This window comes from Aspergillus homomorphus, assembly GCF_003184865.1.
Source record: "Aspergillus homomorphus CBS 101889 unplaced genomic scaffold BO97scaffold_29, whole genome shotgun sequence".
Lineage (NCBI taxonomy): Eukaryota > Fungi > Ascomycota > Eurotiomycetes > Eurotiales > Aspergillaceae > Aspergillus > Aspergillus homomorphus.
Window position 1 is genome coordinate 332,304 of NW_020291915.1, and position 14,400 is coordinate 346,703.

Genomic DNA, 14,400 nt, shown 5'->3' on the forward strand with positions numbered 1-14,400 from the left:
ACCAAAAGTGGTCGTGTCTTTTTCTTTTCGGGGGGGGGATGGGCAGATTGGCAGAAATGGCGACGTGATGGAGTTGTCTGGACTGCGCCAATGCGGCCCTCACTGGGGCGGATTGACCAACAACGACGTTTGTATGGCTGAAAGAAGGACCCCCAGTATTTGCTAAATATCCGAGCCTTATGAGAAAATGAGAAAATTGATAAATAATTAAAAATTACTTGTAACTATCTAGCAGTATTCTGGTTCGATGGATCAGTTCCTTTCTGCCTTCCTTACACTTTCTCCCTCCCCTCCCGTCCGTCCCTGACAGCTGTAGTCATAATGCTTTGCTTGTTTTCTGGTACAGAGAGAGTCTAGATTTCCCCTTCTTAATGGGCAGTTGTACTACCTACGTACAGTACGTACTTTCTTCCAAAATGTCCCGTCAGTCCAGAACAACATTCCACATGCAACCACCAACGGAGACTTCCAAAAGCAAAAGTAAAGATTATCCATCATAGCCACGCGCCACACCGAACAAGAATGGCTGCCTGCGACCAAAGCTGGTCTCCACTCCATCGCATCCAAAAATAGAGCACTACCGCCGACCATTTGAACTGGTCGAGTTTCACCCATGCAGAAACCCGCTAATTCGTGTGTCTCGGCGAGTCAAAACACCCAAATGATAATAAACAAACCCCCCAGGGTCAATCTAAATTTATATGACACGGTAGGGCTGGCTGAGAATTCGGAAACGTAGGCAACATAGGGGAAAAAAAAACGGTTGCGATATTGACAGGGCTAAAGCTAGACTTAATCAGTCTCCATCTGGTTGTTTCCTTCACCTGTCGTGTCTTTCACGTGGTTCCGGACGCCCTGAAGGAACGCTTCGACAGCATCACCACCCCCCAAGGGGACCCCTCCTCTACGCATAAACCCGCCATTCTCCACTGGGATCTTGAGGGCCTCGCTAATGCTCGGTAATCCACCATCCCTGATAGCCACGGTCAGACTCGCGAGACTCTGCGCAAATTGCGGCGAGTGCAGCACTTTCCGGAGGATGTCCTTCTTCTGGTCCTCGTCGAGGGATCCCATGACGGCTTCCGCGATCTCGGGATCCCGGTCGGCCACCGCCGCGTCGTCAATATCCTGGGCCAGCAGTAGGAGCGATGGGGGCAAGAAGCTCAGTAGGTGGTCGACAGTCTTGGCGTCGGCGGCCGCCAAGAAGGGAAGCGTAGTCGAAGGAGGGAGGAGATCTTGCAAAGTAGTGAAAGGTCGCTCGGGGTCTTGGGACTGGCGCGAACCCCCGCCCAGAGATTGCAAGAAGCTCTGCACGACAGATGAAGGATCCGAGTCAGCAGCTGCCCTACAGGCGAAGACTCCCAGTTAGCGCTCATACAGTAGCCAATGCATATATGAAACTATCAATTGCTTGAGGGTACAGCCAGTCCACCCATAGTGTAAAAACCTGAGGGTGAACGTGAGAAACTGTCGAGATATGTACCTACGCTCGTCCACCATCGGCACCACCTTCCCTCGATCCTTGACCCTCCTCCCGAACATCACCTCCCGTAGCATCAGGGCCGGCTCCTCCACTGTTGCCTCCGTGGTTATGGTTGGGGTCGTGATCCACGCCTTCTACATCCTCCATAGTCTCGTCGTCATCACCGCCGCTCGAGGGACCCCGAGGGAGGTTGGCAATCTCTTCTTCCATATCCAAATCCTCGCCCTGAAGCAACGAGTTGATGATCTCGCCCAATCGAAGATCTCTGGGGCTGAACCAGCTGGGGTTACCACCCTCATGTTGCGACTTGGACTGCAGCCAGAACAGATACCGTTGTGAGCTCGAGCAGAACTTCAGGACAAAGAGCCGACCGTTGGTAGGGGCCTCGTTTCCAGCAGGCTTGTAAGGAGTAAAAGTGCCGTCGGCAGGAACCATCACGAGATCCAAGTCGGGCTCGGTGTGAGGGGCAGTTCTCGGGCGCCAGCAGAGGTGTGGCAATTCATCTTCAATGTACAGGTAGAGATAACCGGGTGTGGGCTTGGGTTTGACAACATTGCCGGACTGATCAACCAGAAGAGATGAAGCAGTCAGCAATGAAAGGAAGATACCTTGGTGAAGGTATATGAATGGAAGTGTCGGAGCTCTGAGAGACAACTCACCTCGATGTCACAGATACCCGCTTTGAACGTAATGACTGGAGTTACAGACATGATGGCGGAGGTGGGATAGAGCAGGAAATAACAGATGAGGAGGATTGAGAAGCTAGAGTTGTTCCACCTAAAGGACGCAGTAACGAAAATGCCCACTCAGAAGGATGCGAGTAAAAGGTTGATAGGATAGAGGAGCGGACAAAAGCTCAGCAAAGCAATGTACGTCAGTTGGAGGTTACCCGCAGTATGTTTAGCTTGGACAGTAAGACACAAAGACTGCACGGTTGGCGTCTACAGATGACCCGAGCCCAAGGAAGTAGCAGCCTCAGGCAACGAGCGGCGCTATCGGCTCTATCGCTATCAGACCCCTCCGAATCGGCACTAGCGCCTTTCGGCTAGGGCTCGCGTTCACACAAACTCACACTTTCCCGTCCTGGGGCGCAAAGCAGCAAGTCACACATCAACTCCAGCAACCACCCGCCGTCGACAACCACCACCTCCCCCCTACATTCTTTTCAGACCATCTTCGTCCCGGTAGCCAAAATGTCGGACCAGACGAAGCAGTTTGGAAAGGGCCAGAGGACCGTGCCGGCCCAGAAGGCCCAGAAATGGTACCCCGTTGATGACGAGTCGCAGGTCAAGAAAGTCAGTACCAACACCCTGTGACAAGAGCCCAGATCATTCGAACGACCAGGGGAAGACAACGAAGATGCGATTTGGAAACCATGAACGAACGCGACAATTGCGCTGGTGCAAGAGAAGGAAGATCTCCGGGTTGGAGATCCGGGGATATGGGAACGGCAAGGAGAAATCAGGGCCAGTGTCGATCAGGGACCCATGAGTGTCTTTTTTGAAGATAGGGGACAAATCGCATCTTCAGCTCCTCCTGGATCGGGAACGTGTTCGGGGAACTGCACTGTGAATCGCAAATGGGATACAGGTCGTTCTAACATGGCCTCTTTTTCATGATTATAGGTCCGCAAGGCTATCCGTCCCGCCAAGCTCCGCGAGAGCCTTCAGCCCGGTACCGTCTTGATCCTCCTCGCCGGTCGCTTCCGTGGAAAGCGTGTCGTTCTCCTCAAGCACCTCGAGCAGGGTGTCCTCCTCGTCACCGGTCCCTTCAAGATCAACGGTGTTCCTCTCCGCCGTGTCAACGCCCGCTACGTGATCGCCACCAGCACCCGCATCGACATCAGCGGTGTTGACGCCCAGACCGTTGAGAAGGTCTCCGCTGCCGACTACTTCACCAAGGAGAAGAAGGCTGAGAAGAAGACCGAGGAGGCTTTCTTCAAGCAGGGAGAGAAGCCCCAGGTACGTTTTTCCTCTCAGTTGGACCCATTTCCGGATGGGCCCATGGGATCAATCCGACGCTTGTAAGACGAATACTGATTCGATATGTTTCCCCTCGCCACAGAAGAAGCAGGTTGCCAGCGCCCGTGCCAGCGACCAGAAGGCCATTGACCAGTCCATCCTGGCCTCCGTCAAGAAGGAGAACTTCCTTGGCAGCTACCTCGCCAGCACCTTCAGCCTCCGCAACGGTGACAAGCCCCACGAGATGAAGTGGTAGATGTGTGACGCGGCGGCCGCGGGTTCGGTAGTTTGTGTGGAGGAATCCTGTCAAAAGGCGGCTCAAGCAAAGTCGACGGTTCCCCTCTAATTGTCGGTGGGAAAAGCGACTTCTGCAGCGCCGGAAAGGGCAAAGATCAAAACAAAAGAAATTCAAAAACAAAACTCTCATGAAATAAATGTAACTCGATTCAGGCCTTATGTTTGCTTAGGATTGCGGTTTTTTTTTTAGACTTTTTTTTAATGCGGACGAAAAAAGGACAAAAGGAAGACCGGTCTGTTATCTCTTTATTTCACGGGGACTTTTGTGGTGTCTTTTGCTTTGCCCTTCTCCCAATCCCCTTTTCCAGCGTGGTCGATTTTGCAGTTTTGATATCACCCAGCCGAAATGAGAAAGAAAAAAAGCAGAATACCTTTCCAGCTTGTCTACTTAATTGTGTCCTCGGGAAATGAAACCGAAGAAGAAAAAATATGAGCCCACCCCCTCCCTATATTTTATGTTCTCTTATGATATCTCTTCCAATTTCAGGTTCGGGCAGACCATCTCCATTGAACTGCTGTTATGGTAGAATAATTCGTATTGTCAGTCAGTATAGATTCGGTCTTGTGGAAAGTCATCAATATGGGATCGGTTATCCCCCGAGCAGGCCGAGTATGTGCGTTTCTCGGATCCAGAAATATAAAGATAAGCGGATAATCAATCAACCCAAGGGACCCCAACTCCCGATAACATCTCCAACTCTCCCCCTTTCCCCATGACGCTTGCAAACCCCACACAAAGTGAAGATCACACAAATCAAATCAGCAGCCAAAAAAAAAAAAACAACAGACTCCAATTCAGATTTTACACATGATATCAAAATAAAGGAATAGAATAGGTACAATCTAATGGTCTATACAATATATAACAAGATGTCCAACCCTCCCTACCCCAAACCTGTACAGAGTATACAGAACAATCACGCCCTCTCGCATGACGTAACGACCAATTCACAACAACAAAAAAGCACCACCACCAACGCCAACAAGACAATAAACAGACATTGAGCAGCCCTTTTCCCCTAACACATCTACTTCTTATCCAAGTCATACACAGAAACTCAACCCTCAACCCTCACCTAGTCGTGCCTATTCCTCCTTGTCCTCCTCCTAACGGGAGGCCCAGTCCAATACCCCTCAACCCTCCGCGGCGACACCCTCCGAGCGTGCCTACCACCACCACCATTACCACCACCATCATCATCACCATCATCATCACCATTATCCGGCGGATCAAGCAGGAAGTCATCCAAATCCTCCTTGGCACTATTAGGCCTGATCCTGCGCAACCGGATCGGGGAGGAAGGGGGTTCTTCTTTCTCGCCGGTCTCAGTGTACTCCGCCTCGATGTGGGTGCCCAGCAGCCAGTCGACGACGCCCCAGGGGCCGAAGTTCCCGGTGCCGATGCTGTGGAGGTGATTCTCCATGTTGCGCGCCATGCCGCCGATGAAGAAGCCCGTCGGCATGGCCGAGTAGCCGCTGTAGGCGAAGGTCTCCTCGAGGGAGACGAAGGCCAGGTAGGCCAGGTAGGAGATCATGTGTAGCTGCCACAGCGCCACGGGGAGGATGGTCGGCAGCCAGCGGCCGATTAGGTAGGCGAGCGGGTGGTCGTAGTGCGCCGTCAGCGGGTAGGGGGCGCGCAGGTTGTGGTACCAGGTTCGGTGGTAGCGGGCGATGCGGTTGCGGCCGTGGAGGATCCAGCGGTGGATGACGTAGCTTAAGATCTATATATCAAGGGGTATAGGGGTTAGGTTGGGGCTTGAGACTTGGAAACAGACACGACAGTAAAAGATATTAGGCAGGGAGGAGTGTCAACGGAGGAGTGGAAGGGTCCACAAAGTTCGCCCAAAGAGCTCATCAAAGTCAACTCACCTCGCGCAGAACCAGTCCACAGAAGATCTGCCACACCAGATTCCACGGAAGAGGCAGCTTCAGCGTCACCTTGACGAGGCGCAGCTTGCGAAAGCGACTAATTAGTTTATCCTCGACGTACCCTTGGACGGCAATGCCGAGGGCAAGATTGAACAGCGCCCACGCGGCGACTTTGAGATCCTTTCCTCGAATCTTGCCCTTTTTATTCCCGGCGGGGAGGCCATATTCGCCCTGTGCCTTCAGAAGAACGGCCGCCGAAGGCGTCAGGATGTCAAACAGGTAGAACAGCAGGGAGGGGAGGGCATAGCACAGCGCCCGTACTGTGGCGGTGCCCACTATCTCGACGCGCAAAGCACTGTGCGACAGCACCAGGGTCGCCCAGGTCATGTAGAAGAAGATCACATTGACGCTGGTGCCGAACGAAGCCCACGCCGGGACGATGAGGAGCGAGATGAGTGGGATCGCGATTAAGACGTGCATCGTGGTGGTGGATGTGTTCTGGCGTTGAGCCGATCAATCGGCAATGTTTATTTAAACCAAGCAGATGTATATTTTCTGTGGAGCAACGACGTTGTGTGTTTGTTCTTTATCGTTAAAGCGCAGTCATGCAACTATAACCTAGCGCAGCACCCATGGAGACGACAATACTCGAGCGAAATCGAATCTATATAGTCTCAGATGTTGCGACTTGAAGAAGCTGTTCGTGACTGCGGTGGCTGGTTGCTGCGACAAAAAAAAAGCACCCCCACCGTCGATAAGCCGCCGGGCGCTTGGCCCTGATTTGACGCAGTCCCGCCCTTACGCATTGTCTGCTCAACCCTACTGAAAACCACCCTCTAATCCTCGTTGTCTTCAACAAAGCAATGAAACAAGCACATAAAGTACTGTTTGACTTCGAACCTTGGTTCCATCGCAGATTGTGTCTCAACCTCGATAAATCGTAGCTATTTTTACGAAGAAAAGCAAAAGCATGTTGGACAATGAAGCATGAATTAAGGCTACGGCTATATGTACATGTTCTTTAGGAATGAAGATAATAATGGTTGCAAGGATAAAGGAGGCAACCTTGGGTATCTAGGACATGGACCAGGCAACAAGAACTCGAAACATGACAGCACAAGATCATCAATTGCCATCCGGATTGGTTGGAAGACCGTGTTTCACACCCCACTTCCAGGCCTTCCTTCGGAGGTCAAAGATCACACCAGGGAAGACCAAGTTACTAAGCCAACTAGTCAAAGTGTCTTTGATGATGGAGTTTCGGGGACTAGGCCCCAGAGCGGATGCTTTCATCATGTCACCGACGAACATCGTAGTAATCAAGTATTCATCGCGCTCAAGGGCACTAATCGCAATGCTTGCAACCTCTTGAGGAGACTGCGGCTTGTCGGCTTCCTCTAGCTGCTTGGTCAACGCCGGTTTGAGTCTTTGCTCATTGTCGAAGCCCGGGCTCAGGATTCCCATTGGGAAGACTGTATGGATCTTGACATCTGCAGCCGGAGCCTCGCAGCGTGCCTTCGACGTACGAGAGCCATTGTAGACTTCAATCTCCTGGCTGAGAGTGTCGGACAAAGATCGAATAGCAGCCTTGGCTGGGGAATAGGGAGCGTAGCCCGCAATAGGCACGAAGGCGAGCGTGGAGCAGGTGAAGATGAGGTGTCGCGTGGGGATGGGTGCCTGCCGACTGGGGCTGATGGGCGTGAGCCATCGCTTCAGAATTGCATGGGCTGTGTTGGCAGCAGTCCAGTATACGGTATCCATCTGATCCCGCAGCGACTGGATGGATGTCTCGGTGAAGAACCCTGGATGGCAGTATCCTGCACAGCACCAGACGATATCAGGCTCTTGTCCATCGTTCCACTCAGTGACCTCAGTCATGATACGCTGACACTCAGCAGGATCGGTCAAGTCTGCACTGATGTAGTGGAACCGCTGCCGGTCAACATTGTCCGCCACCCGCTAAGACAACCATGAGCACAACCTCCCAAGATCAATGAGACAAAAGAATCACTCACCTTCATGGTCTCAATCGCAGCTTGAAGCTTGGATTCAGTTCGCGCCACAATCACAACATTGGCGCCCATTTCGGCAAGCTGACAAGCGACCGCCTTGCCCATGCCCTCGGAGCCGCCAGTGATCACTGCGGTCTACGACAAAGCCAACAGCTATCAGTGTACTGGTCGAGGATAAAAAGACCATAGGGGCGAAACATACCCTACCCTCCACAACGAAATGGTTACGAGATCCAAAGCCGAGCATCTTGCTGACAGTGTAGAGAAGTAGTCCGCAGAGGATGGTTGAGACTCCCAATATAGCTGGGGAAGAATCGTAATGAATGAAGGATAGAAGTGAATGCATTGGGAAAAGAGAGAAGAATTCAGATACGAGGGGAAATTGAGAAGTTATTAGATATGCACTGAGGGAAACTTCCCTATCGCTGCCAATACTAGGAAGTCGCGACTTGAACCTACCGTTTCGAAACCGATTTATTTGGGATTGTTGATCTTGTTGCGCTGCTGCTCGACGTGCACAACTGGAAGGAACAATTGCGCCTCGGTAGACTTTCCCGTCCCGCCCTGATATCAAACAGTGCAAACAGCCCTCCGCCCTGCCTCCTTCTCTGCCCGAGTAGGCTAGCGTCAGCCGGGCGGTGAGTGTCCCTCCCAAAATTTTATCGCAAAAGTTTATCGAAACCGGAGCGGAAAGTATAGGTGCACATCCAGAATCCCTATATCACACCTCCCTAATATCTGCCATGGGTAAGAAGAGAAAGGCTGGCGGTCGCCCTGCCGGCCCCAAGGAAGACAAGTTCGGACCCTCCAAGTTCCACATCGAGGAGAGATTCGATGATTCCGAGGATGAATTCCAGACCGGTCGCGATCAGATTCTGTTGGAGGAAGCACCAGAGGCAAAGCGGCGTCGCAAGCTAGCTGAAGATGGTTGGTTGATCCCAATGGCTCTTATCGTCTCAATCCCGTTTCTGACCGAAAGCGATCACAGAGGCAATTCTGCAGTCATCGGACGAGGAGATTATGGGCTACGATTCGGCGGACGATGACGACGACCTAGACGACGAGGATGACTACCAGGAGGATGGATACGAGGACGACGATATGGATGATCTCCCGTCGAAATCCAAGAAGCGTGCCGGCAGCCAGGGAGCTGGTTCCGAGGACGAGGAGGAAGGCCTTGCCGCCTGGGGCTCTTCGAAGAAGGACTTCTACAATGCGGATCAGATCGAAACCGAAGCCGATGCGCTGGAGGAAGAAGAGGAAGCCAAGCGGCTCCAACAGAAGCACCTGCAAGGCATGAACGAGGAAGATTTCGGCTTTGACGAGACGGAATGGGTCGAATCTGGGAAGGCGGACGATGCGGAGGAAGACGGCGGCGTGGTGACGGAAGTCCTACCGCAATTGGAAATCACGGAGGATATGAGCACGGAGGAGAAGATGAAGATCTTGAAGTCGAGGTACCCCGAGTTCGAACCGCTTTCGAAAGACTTCCTGAGTCTCCAACCTACGCTCCGGGAGCTTCAGAAGGCCGCCCAAACTTTCAAGGCCGATGATGATTCCGAGGACGCCCCCGATTATGCGCCCGTCTCCGTTACCAAGTTCCGCGCCCTGTCTGCCTACCTCGGTACCATCAGCTTATACTTTATGCTCCTGACTTCTGCCAGAGACGCGTCCGGCAAGCCCATTCCCCTATCCCCCACCGAGCTCCGTGCACACCCTGTCATGGGCACCCTTGTCAAATTCAGGAAAGTCTGGGAGTCCGCCAAGGACCTCAGCGAGCCTGAAGCAGACCCCTCCGACGTTTCCGAATCCGAAATTGACGAACAAGAAGAGCTCTCCGACGCCTCGGAGATCGAACCACAGCCCAAGAAGGCGTCCAAGGAGAAGAAGCAGAAGAAGACCAAGGCACAGCTCGCGGCCGAAGCACGACAAGCCGAAGCCGACGCCCGGAGAGCGAAGAGACTCGAGGAGACCGAAGCGAACCTGGCCGATCTCTCCAAGTTGGTCACCGCGCCCGGCAAGAAGCGCGCTGTTCAGAAGACGAAGACTTCGGCTAAGGATGCGGACGACTCCGACTTCGGTGATGAGGATGCCCTCACCGCCAAGGAAGCCGAGGAGAAGGCCAAGCAGAAGCGCTCCCTTCGCTTCTACACCTCTCAGCTTGCGCAGAAGGCGAACAAGCGTAGCGCAGCCGGCCGCGATGCTGGTGGTGACGCGGATCTGCCTTACCGCGAGCGCTTGAGGGACCGCCAGGCCCGCCTGAATGCCGAGGCCGAGAAGCGTGGTAAACAGAGACTCAAGGATTCCGAGCAGCTGGGTGGTGACAGTGACGAGGAGGATGAGCGGGTGGCCAAGCAACTCCGCGGCGGGGACGAGTCCGACAGCGACGACTACTATGACATGGTCGCAGCCCGCTCCAAGCAGCGCAAGGACGACAAGAAGGCGCGTGCAGAGGCTCACGCCGCCGCTGCCCGCGAAGGCGGCCACGTCCAGATCCAGGAGGCAATCGGACCCGACGGCAAGCGTGCAATCACTTATCAAATCGAGAAGAACAAGGGTCTTGCTCCCAAGCGCAGCAAGGACTCTCGCAACCCCCGTGTCAAGAAGAGGAAGAAGTTCGAAGAGAAAAAGAAGAAGCTGGGCAGCATACGCCAGGTGTACAAGGGTGGTGAGAGCCGTGGTGGATATGGCGGTGAACTTACTGGTATCAAGAAGAACTTGGTCAAGAGTGTCAAGCTCTAGTCTTGCTTCTCCATTCTACGGTTATACCACTGCTTCTCACCGGCGTTATATGTGTGCTAAAAAGGGGGTTTTCTTGATTGTATTGTACATATATAATCCATTTGATGATACAAACATTGTCGACCACATGTTTTCTTCAACGTAACTTACAGTAGGTAGTAATAATTTTCGACACAGGGGAAAGTAGGCGCAAGAGACGAACAGTGAAAAATGCTCGAAGTCAACTACAACCCCTCAAACAGCTTCTCAAGCACATCCTTGACATCAACCAACTCATTATACTCCGAAAGATCCAGCGTAAGGAACCTTCTCGCCAATGTATGCTATAATCCTATCAGCCCTATCCAGCCAGCCACAGCAGCAAAACCACACATACTGCTTGCTCCAACAACTGCATCTCCTCCGCCGAGAGCGTGGCGCACGCCGCAATCAAGTTCTCACCTCGCGCAGCGAGAGAAGCGATCTCGCTCGCCCGTTCGACCACAGTCTGACTAATGCCGTTCATCGCAGCGCACCTATATCAAATCAATATCCGCTCCGATTTCTCCTTGCGCGAAAGAACACATACACGGTTCCGAAGCTTTTGTCGCTTCGCCCTGGTCGGAAGCTGTGATTGTAAGGAAAATTAGCAAGTACTCACGCTCTTTCATCTAAGCTGATGTAGGTCTTACTTGTAGAGGTAAGTTATCTGGTCTTCGGTCTCGCGCGAGTCGTCGGACACGCGGACCTCCATGTGCCCTAGCTGCAGCTGGGGCCTGGGAGTCAGGAAGCCATTTTCGAGGATCTCGTGGAAGTGTGTTGCTGCAATGACTTTCGGTGGGTTCTCGAGGTCAAGTAGGTGGGTGAGAATGCCGCAGGCTAGGCCGATGCCATCTACGAATTGGCTCCAAGGTAAGCTTCTACTCAGGCTGGATATTAAAGGGTGGGAAGTAGACCGTTTTCGCTGGTGCCTTTGCCGAATTCGTCGATGATAAATAGGCTGCGGTCGGTGATTTGCTTCATGTCGAAGGAGATTTGTTGCAGGTCACGCATGAAGGTGCTTTGGATCTGCCATTGTGTCAAATTATCAATGATAATTGGTAGGTGGTGCTCGCTGGAAGACTTGTGGGTACCTGAGACACGCTGTCTTGGGTGCTCGACTTGACTATGATCTTGTCGGTTATTCCCAGCTCTGCGCTTGCGGCTGGCACGAAGCTAATACGAGACCTTAGCATTTTATCCAATTATTACAGAGATTGGGTCGGTTTCGTGTACCTTCCAATCTGTGCAAGATAGACAATCAGAGCAACCTAAAGACTTAGCACAAGCTTGTTGCTTCTGAACGGATAATCAACGCACCTGCTTCATATACACACTCTTTCCTGAGTAATTCGGCCCTGTGAGAAGAAGCATGCTTGGCCCATGTTCTTCATCCATGCCTTCGAGGTTGTCTTGGTATGCCTGACTTGATGCTAGATAATCTGCCGGAGTTCCACCCACCAAGTAAGTATCGTTAGGCACGTACGAGGATACCGTCAGCTCTTGCAAGATATGCCTTCTGTGATGTTAGCCGCGGGAGATGCTTCGTGGCTTGCTTCCTTACCGTCCGGCTCTAATCTTGATTACGTTCTCTGGCACCATTTTCGGGCAAACAAGCTTATAGAAGCTTGCCGATTGAGCCATTGCAAGTAGACTGTGAGCTTAGTGACACGTCAGGCTGAGGCAACGGGATAGAAGGCTACCTGTCAAGCTGACCACAAATGTCAGATGCCTCCAGGAGGTTCTTCTCATACTGAAGTAATCTTTGTGCGAGATCGTATACTATCTCAATCTCCTTTTCTGGAAGATTTGGGAAGAGTCAGTAAAGGTTGCGACATGCAGAGAAGGATGCCTTACCGCAGATCAGACCGTAAATATCACCCAGCTTCTCGTCCAGCTCTACCATTCTAAAGTCTTTGAAGTAAGCCCTGTTTTCTGTGAAGAACATAAGCTTCCATTCTTCGCCCCTGTAAGCGGCATCACCCGCCTGGTTCAGTGGAATGGCGATGTTGAAGCCGAGTTGAGGGAAGTAAATAACGTTCACATCAATGTCGTAGAACCCGGGAATCTCTCCTGCGATCTCGGTCGCAACCTTTTTCAGGAGGCTGTTGAGTCCGTCGTAGGTGTCTTTCATCCGATCGAGTTCCCGATCTATTCCCGGCTTTACGACTGTTCTTCCCTGCTCCTCGGAGCTATCTATGTCGACCTTGAGAAGATAAGTGAGGATCGCTAGAGAGGGCATGCCACTTACAATCTCTTGGATCATTTTGCCCATCCTGTAAAGCTGAGCCGCTTCAAAGACACGAAGAGCCTGAACCTCATCAGCAAAGAAGTAGAAGCTGACTTACCAGACACCAACCTTCTGATGTAGGGCTAATCTCTCCGCACCAGCGCTTTCTTTCAATGCATCGTATATATCAATACCATAAAAGGCAAACTATACAGAGTTAGCATTCAGGTCCGAATTGAGCACCTCATACCATGGTATACCGCCAATAACGTAGCCCACACTGAAGTCTTGAAACCCGTCACCTTCCCGCTCCCTGTATCGATGCCCTTGCGAAGATTGACCATCACATAGCGCAGGTTCTTGATATGCTTGAAGCTCTTGGTCAACTTCTCCAGAGGAATGAAATTATCCGGCCTCAAGTACACGCTGAGGAAAGCGTGCCGTTCCTGGATGACATCAACATCCACACTCGGACGAAGAAACATTTGCTTCAATCGAATTTTCCCCTGCGGCGTACGTGCAAAGCGCTGGAAAAGACCATAGACCGAGAGGCCTTCTTTCGTGGAATTGGACTTTCTGCCCTGATTCACAATGCTGGGGTGAGACTCCGATTCCATGATCTGCAGCGAGGAGAGAGTCCTTTTATTGACGAACCTTTGTACTGATTAGCCCTTCATCCTGAAGCCATATCCCCGAGCGATACTCACATAGTCCCTAACAAGCTAAACATCTCCACGAATGCCACCCGATAGAGCTCCGTGGCTTGATTGCTAGCTATAGAAGCAGAGGCTCTTCGTCTTTGGAGATGCATGAGGAGAGCGCCCGCGCAGCCGATCGTCACCATGTTTTCCATCTCGATCGAGCTCGATATGTGCAATAGCTTCCCTTCCTGCAGGGTGAAGTCCAGAGTCTCGGAGTCTATCTGTTCGCTGTCGACGAGTCCGTTGTGTGGCACGAGGAATCGGATGCGTTGCTCGTGCTTTGAAGAAATCCCCAGAGCCACTAGCTTGTTCTTTGCGTTCTCGTAGCCGAACTCTTGCGACGGACGGACATCAAGCTGGAATGGGAGCAAAGAACCAGTGTCTGCTTGGTGGAAAAGAACTGATCAGATCTATGTGGAGCATATGTAGACTTCACAGCATACCACTGTCTGGATCGAGCATTTGTCTGTCTTGGAGGGCGTTGTGGTCCACACGGGGTGAGAGTAAAAGCATCGTGGGACTGGTTTGGAGAATCACTATTGCCTGTTCAGCTTGTGTGGGTGATGGAGATGAGAGGAGACGAACGACTGTCGATAATCTCTGAGTCGGAGTAACGCAAGTCCCCCAGCAGGTAAAGCTTCTCTTCTCGGGCAGAGTAGTATGAGCATCCAACTGTTCCTGAGTCCCGCGTGTCGATGGCCACGATGACTTGGTCGAGCTCATCATCGGCAGCGTGCAGAAATAAGTCACTGTCAGATGCATCCTGCCGATCGTGTACAGGTCCTCCATACGTGAACTGTGAACCCGGATGCAGAATGCTAGGTTGCCGCACACGCTGTGAAGAGCCATAGGGCGCCGGCCTGGATTCAGTGGAGCCGTGGGGAAACTCGGAGTCATAGACTGTGCGCCTTCTTTTCGCAGAGGATATCATCATTGTGTCGAGGTTCAGATCCGGTGTTTGATGTGAGTGTACTGTAGGAGGTTTACAGTGAAGGGAATGCTGCGTAAGGTCACGCTCCTCGACAGCCTAAGACTTCCGGGACACAGCACCCATACAACCGACTATGGCATTACGATCAAACTTTGT

At 52.2% G+C, this 14,400-nt stretch overlaps 6 protein-coding genes across 6 annotated transcripts; 2 read left to right on the forward strand and 4 right to left on the reverse strand.

Annotated features, from left to right (window-relative positions):
- Positions 1-1,311: 1,311 nt before the first annotated feature.
- On the reverse strand, positions 1,312-2,361 carry BO97DRAFT_406978 (uncharacterized protein). The gene is made up of 3 exons (XM_025695543.1): positions 2,143-2,361; positions 1,484-2,044; positions 1,312-1,345 (listed from the first exon to the last, which is right to left on the reverse strand). The coding sequence occupies exons 1-2, from the start codon at positions 2,191-2,193 to the stop codon at positions 1,484-1,486; spliced, it is 612 nt and encodes a 203-aa protein (XP_025549660.1). The 5' UTR covers positions 2,194-2,361; the 3' UTR covers positions 1,312-1,345.
- A 224-nt stretch (positions 2,362-2,585) lies between these two features.
- BO97DRAFT_406979 (60S ribosomal protein eL6) lies at positions 2,586-3,977 on the forward strand. Its single transcript, XM_025695544.1, has 3 exons — positions 2,586-2,778; positions 3,109-3,444; positions 3,548-3,977. The coding sequence occupies exons 1-3, from the start codon at positions 2,677-2,679 to the stop codon at positions 3,698-3,700; spliced, it is 591 nt and encodes a 196-aa protein (XP_025549661.1). The 5' UTR covers positions 2,586-2,676; the 3' UTR covers positions 3,701-3,977.
- Positions 3,978-4,633: 656 nt separating this feature from the next.
- Positions 4,634-6,307, reverse strand: BO97DRAFT_479309 (sterol desaturase family protein). The gene is made up of 2 exons (XM_025700682.1): positions 5,611-6,307; positions 4,634-5,462 (listed from the first exon to the last, which is right to left on the reverse strand). Exons 1-2 carry the CDS (start codon positions 6,088-6,090, stop codon positions 4,818-4,820), a joined length of 1,125 nt encoding a protein of 374 aa, XP_025549662.1. The 5' UTR covers positions 6,091-6,307; the 3' UTR covers positions 4,634-4,817.
- A 358-nt stretch (positions 6,308-6,665) lies between these two features.
- ksrA (3-dehydrosphinganine reductase) lies at positions 6,666-7,934 on the reverse strand. Its single transcript, XM_025695545.1, has 3 exons — positions 7,825-7,934; positions 7,626-7,757; positions 6,666-7,569 (listed from the first exon to the last, which is right to left on the reverse strand). Exons 1-3 carry the CDS (start codon positions 7,867-7,869, stop codon positions 6,736-6,738), a joined length of 1,011 nt encoding a protein of 336 aa, XP_025549663.1. The 5' UTR covers positions 7,870-7,934; the 3' UTR covers positions 6,666-6,735.
- A 377-nt stretch (positions 7,935-8,311) lies between these two features.
- BO97DRAFT_479311 (uncharacterized protein) lies at positions 8,312-10,364 on the forward strand (the record flags this gene model as incomplete). Its single annotated transcript, XM_025700683.1, has 2 exons — positions 8,312-8,549; positions 8,611-10,364. Exons 1-2 carry the CDS (start codon positions 8,366-8,368, stop codon positions 10,362-10,364), a joined length of 1,938 nt encoding a protein of 645 aa, XP_025549664.1. The 5' UTR covers positions 8,312-8,365.
- Positions 10,365-10,588: 224 nt separating this feature from the next.
- On the reverse strand, positions 10,589-14,247 carry BO97DRAFT_426518 (MutS family protein MSH5; the record flags this gene model as incomplete). Its single annotated transcript, XM_025697133.1, has 16 exons — positions 10,589-10,687; positions 10,741-10,879; positions 10,933-10,971; positions 11,036-11,237; positions 11,300-11,411; positions 11,477-11,558; positions 11,619-11,653; positions 11,703-11,898; positions 11,947-12,036; positions 12,086-12,182; positions 12,240-12,693; positions 12,742-12,819; positions 12,873-13,266; positions 13,320-13,695; positions 13,757-13,849; positions 13,899-14,247. 16 exons carry the CDS (start codon positions 14,245-14,247, stop codon positions 10,589-10,591), a joined length of 2,835 nt encoding a protein of 944 aa, XP_025549665.1.
- Positions 14,248-14,400: the final 153 nt, after the last annotated feature.